The sequence below is a fragment of the Ailuropoda melanoleuca genome, chromosome 12, assembly GCF_002007445.2.
Source record: "Ailuropoda melanoleuca isolate Jingjing chromosome 12, ASM200744v2, whole genome shotgun sequence".
NCBI lineage: Eukaryota > Metazoa > Chordata > Mammalia > Carnivora > Ursidae > Ailuropoda > Ailuropoda melanoleuca.
Window position 1 is genome coordinate 9,073,963 of NC_048229.1, and position 4,352 is coordinate 9,078,314.

General features: G+C 49.5%; 1 protein-coding gene across 1 annotated transcript in view; it reads left to right on the plus strand.

Annotated features, from left to right (window-relative positions):
* The first annotated feature begins 1,144 nt into the window (after window positions 1-1,144).
* ERP29 (endoplasmic reticulum protein 29) overlaps window positions 1,145-4,352 on the plus strand; it is a 7,596-nt gene continuing 4,388 nt past the window's right edge. The window contains exon 1 of the mRNA XM_002925234.4: window positions 1,145-1,380. Coding sequence (XP_002925280.1) covers window positions 1,237-1,380 — 144 coding nt within the window. The 5' untranslated portion in view covers window positions 1,145-1,236. The remainder of the gene's footprint in view (window positions 1,381-4,352) is intronic.

The following is a 4,352-nucleotide window of genomic DNA, read 5'->3' on the forward strand; positions in this document are numbered from 1 at the left end:
CAGGACCTTAACCACTCTCACCTAGACTACTACAATTGACCCTTAACTAATCTCCCTTGCCTTCAACCTTCTCCCTTCTTCCAATCTGCTCCCTTCACTCCTAAGTGACAGCAAATCCGACTTCACTCTCCTGGTTAACACCTGTGGTGGCTCCAAACCCTTCAGCTTGATGAGACCCTTTGCAATGTGCCCTGGTTTACCTTTACAGATTCATCATGCTTTTCCCCCTTCTAGAAATACCCTTTGGTGGTTTGTCTTGTAAATGCCTCCTCCTCCTTCACGATCCAGTTCAAAAGTCATTTCCTGTCTTTAACTTTCCCTGACACTCCTGAACAAGATAACCAAATTTCCATTTATGTTTTCACAACACTGTAATGGTCTTACTACTATTGCTGTCTCCCCCCCAACATTGTGAGTTCCTTCAGTCCAGAGCTCCGTCTCGTTCATCTCTATTCTGTATTCCCGCAGGCAAAACCAGGATCTGGTGTAAACCATGCCCTGAACAAATATCTAGGGAATAGAATTATTAGGACTTTTGTTTTTAAGACCTCCGGGAGCCTAGGACGTAGCTGGGCGGCTACTCTGCTTTAAGGAAAGCCTGTTTTTACAGGAGCCCGGCGCCTCACCGCTAAGGCACTCACGACACAGCAGGCACTGGGCAGGGTTCAGGGGTGGCCCTGACGGCCATGCTGACGAACAGCCGCGTGTGCGTGACCTACTCAGGCCCTGGCTACGGGAGCTGGGGGAGTATGACCGACCTCGTGAGGACGGCAGCACAGACTGACTGACGAACTAACCTAAAGTAGTAGCGGGTCCCAATGGACTGCCGGACCGGCCAAAAGCAGGAAGAAATGATGGCCAGCCTCCTCATCTTCGAACAAGAGTAAAGAGAGCGAGCTAATTGCTGCGAGACGCCAGGCACGCGCTTCAAGCCTCTCCTCACGCAGAGGAGGACGGGAAAAAGGGCAAGACTGCGAGCCTCGCCGAGTGCGCGTGAGCAGCGCCTCTTTCCTCCAACCTCCACACGCGGCCCCGCCCCCACACCCGAGGCCGGCTTGAACTTCGCCAAGTGCGCGCGCGCGCGCGGCAGCCCCATTTCCCCGCCCCTCACGTGGCCCCTCCCCTCACCCTAGTACACGTGCGCGCATCCGAGCCGGCCCTGCGAGTCACGTGACTCTAGGCTCCGCGTTTTCTCCACTACAGCCTTCGTAGCTCCCACTGCCAGAATCCGGCGTTATGGCTGTCGGCATGCCCCGCGTCGCTTCTCTCTCCCCACTGTTTCCTCTTCTCCTGTTCCTCCTGCTCCTCTCCGCTCCGCATGGCGGCAGCGGCCTGCACACCAAGGGCGCCCTTCCTCTGGATACAGTCACTTTCTACAAGGTAACGGGGGTGGGGGAATCGCGCGCAGGTGCAGCCTGAGCGCCCAGGGGAGTGCACATCCGTGGGGAAGGAGGCAGTCCTGGCAGAAGGTGGTCTGTAGTGACGATCCCAGGGCTTCCCACCATCCTAAAGGGCTGGTGGACTCTGGGCCGGAGCCATACGGCACACATGAGCCAGGGTTCCCCGCACCCTTGCCTTTGCATTATTTGTACTTCCTCTTTTGCAAAAGAGCTGCAGAGATGCAGTGTAGGGAACCAGCTACCCCTTCCCCTCACCTAGGGGGAGAGGGCGGTGCCGGGCGAGATCCAATCCTTGACTTCCAAGTGGGAGGCCTGGAGGGCGGTGAGAGGCGGACGCCACAGTGCTCCGGGCTGTGGTGGGGCGGGGGAAGTGAGGGAGGTGGTTGGAAACACGGAGTGCTAACTGGCGTTTCTGCGCCCCTCCTCCCTTGGTGTGGAGTGCAGCCTGCTTTGCAATATGCAAACAATGTCCAGAGATCCTGTGTCTCCCTGAAAAGTGCAAGCGTTAAGAATAAGGGAACTCTGTACGGAATATCTTAGGCCTGGGGACAAAATGAATGAAATCGGATCAAGACGTGGAAGGATTCGCCTGGGTAAATGGACGTTGGAAATGTTGAAGGCTGAATACAGTCCCAACTGCCTCCTCTGGCACCTGTCTCCACCCACTGGCAGCTTTTAACTTCGCCTACGAGATGGGCGAACTAAGCATTGAGAGAGAAGCCATTCGTTTTATTTTCTTAATTTGTACCCATTGCTGGGAAGTGAAACCAAAAAGTGGAGTTCTAAATCTGTTTCAAGTGGTTGAACTCTTTCTATTCTCAAAGGGTTCCTTATCCTGGATTTGGCATCTGTGACTTATTCAAATATTTAAAAGTGTAGGTATGGCTGGTTGGTTGTCAGGCACACCCAATAGCACCCTGTGGTTTTGGGGTCTTTATTGGGAAAATTACACCCCACACCCCAAAAGCGGGAATGGTATAACATCACAAACCAAGTGTGACTTAGAGGAGAATTTTGCACTGTAAAGTTAATACTATTTCCTATTCAGTTGGTGCCTCCGTTTTTATTGCTACCACCCTAGTCTTGGCTGTCATTACAGTAGTCTTCTTGCAGGTCTCATTGCTCAGCCTTTCCTCTCCTCTCCTGACCATTCTCTCCGTTGTTACTTCTGCTCCAGCCATACATGCCTTCAGTCCTTTGAATATTCTTAGCTCATCACTGACATAGGCCCTTTGCACTGGCAGTTCCTTCTGACTAGAACATTCATTGCCCAATCTTTGAAAGGCTGGTTGCTTCTCATCCTTCAGACTTAGGTTAAATATTACTTACCTTCTCAGAGTCCTTCCTTGACTTCCTCTTCCCCCTGTCCAGAGAGCCAGTCACATTAGTTGGATTTCTCTGTGGAGCACTCATCACTGATTTTTCTCTTCTTGTCTATTTTATCATCTCCCACACTAGAATATGAAGAACTGCCTTGTCTATTTTGTTCACTGATCATCTGCACGACCTAGCAGGTTGCCTGTCACCTAGAAGATACTCAATAATAATTTGTTGAATGAATGAACAATTGTCTTCTCCAGTCCCTTTCTAAATCCTTTTTCCATCACCACTGAACAAAAGGGAAGCTTCCTGGTAATATGTCGAGGGGCCTTATTCTGTGCTTTGTCTTTCAGCAATTTCCAGTGTCTTTTTTGTTTCTTGCCCTTCACCGTCACTAGAAATAAGAGACCCTGCCTGCTTTTTTTACTTCTGTGTTCGCTGAGAGCAGTGTCTGGCACATGATAGTCCCTTGGTACCTTTTATTCAGTGAATGAATGAATGTTGAATTCATCTTTATCTTGAAGAGGCAAGTTTCCTAAATATAGGATGTGGTGGAATCGGTTTCTTAAGGATAAAGAAAGGAGACAGATTTCTAAAGCACTTAAGAGGTACAGACTGATTAATGAAAAGGAAAAAATCCACTGTGCAAATGTATGCCATTCAAAACCATTCTCCTGATGGCTTAAAATGGCAAAATAAAAGATGGAGGCCTCTCAATTCTGTTTCAGTGTTAGACCACCATCTAATTATTAATTTTTCCATAATACAAATGTAGTCTCCTTGCAGGTGGGGATCCTGTATTGTGTTTTTAAAATATTTTTCCCCCAGGGGCACCTGGGTGGCTCAGTCAGTGAAGTGTCTGCCTTCGGCTCAGGTCATGATCTCAAGGTCCTGGGATTGAGCCCCACATCAGGCTCCCTGCTCAACGGAGAGCCTGCTTCTCCATCTCCCCTCTGCTCATGCTCTCTCTCTCAAATAAATAATAAATTTAAAAATTTTTTTTTAATTTTAAAATAAAATACTTTCCCCCAGACATATGTAGCATCTGCTACCGTGGCCTACCCTAGTGGTGTTCGTCTGTCAGATATTTCCACAGCATCTGCTACATGCCAGGCACTCTTGGACAATAGGGATAGAGCAGACAAGGTCCTTGTACTCATGATGTACGTTTTAGTGGAGAGACAGACAACAAACAGGCAAATGAGAATTTTCGTGACTGATTAATGCTGTGAAGAAAGCACAGCAGGGTAACATGATAGAGTAGGGTGAAAATGAAGCAGTGCTAGCTAGCATGGTATGAGTGGAGGAGGCCTCTCCATTGGTGGAAGGGGCGGGGTGGGGGGAGACATTTGAACTGAGCTTTGAATGATAGACATCCATGGAAGGAGTTGGGGAAAGTGTATTCCAGCAAGCAGAGACAGCAAATGAAAAGGCCCTGAGTGGAAATGAGTTTCTTAAACTGAAATAAGGACAGTCAGGCCAGAGGGATGTGATCTGATTTATATTCTAAGTCTTACCTGTGGGGCGCCTGGGTGGCTCAGTCGGTGAAGCGTCTGCCTTCAGTTCAGGTCATGATCCTGAGGCCCCGGAATCAAGCCCCGCATCGGGCTCCCTGCTCAGCAGGGAGCCTGC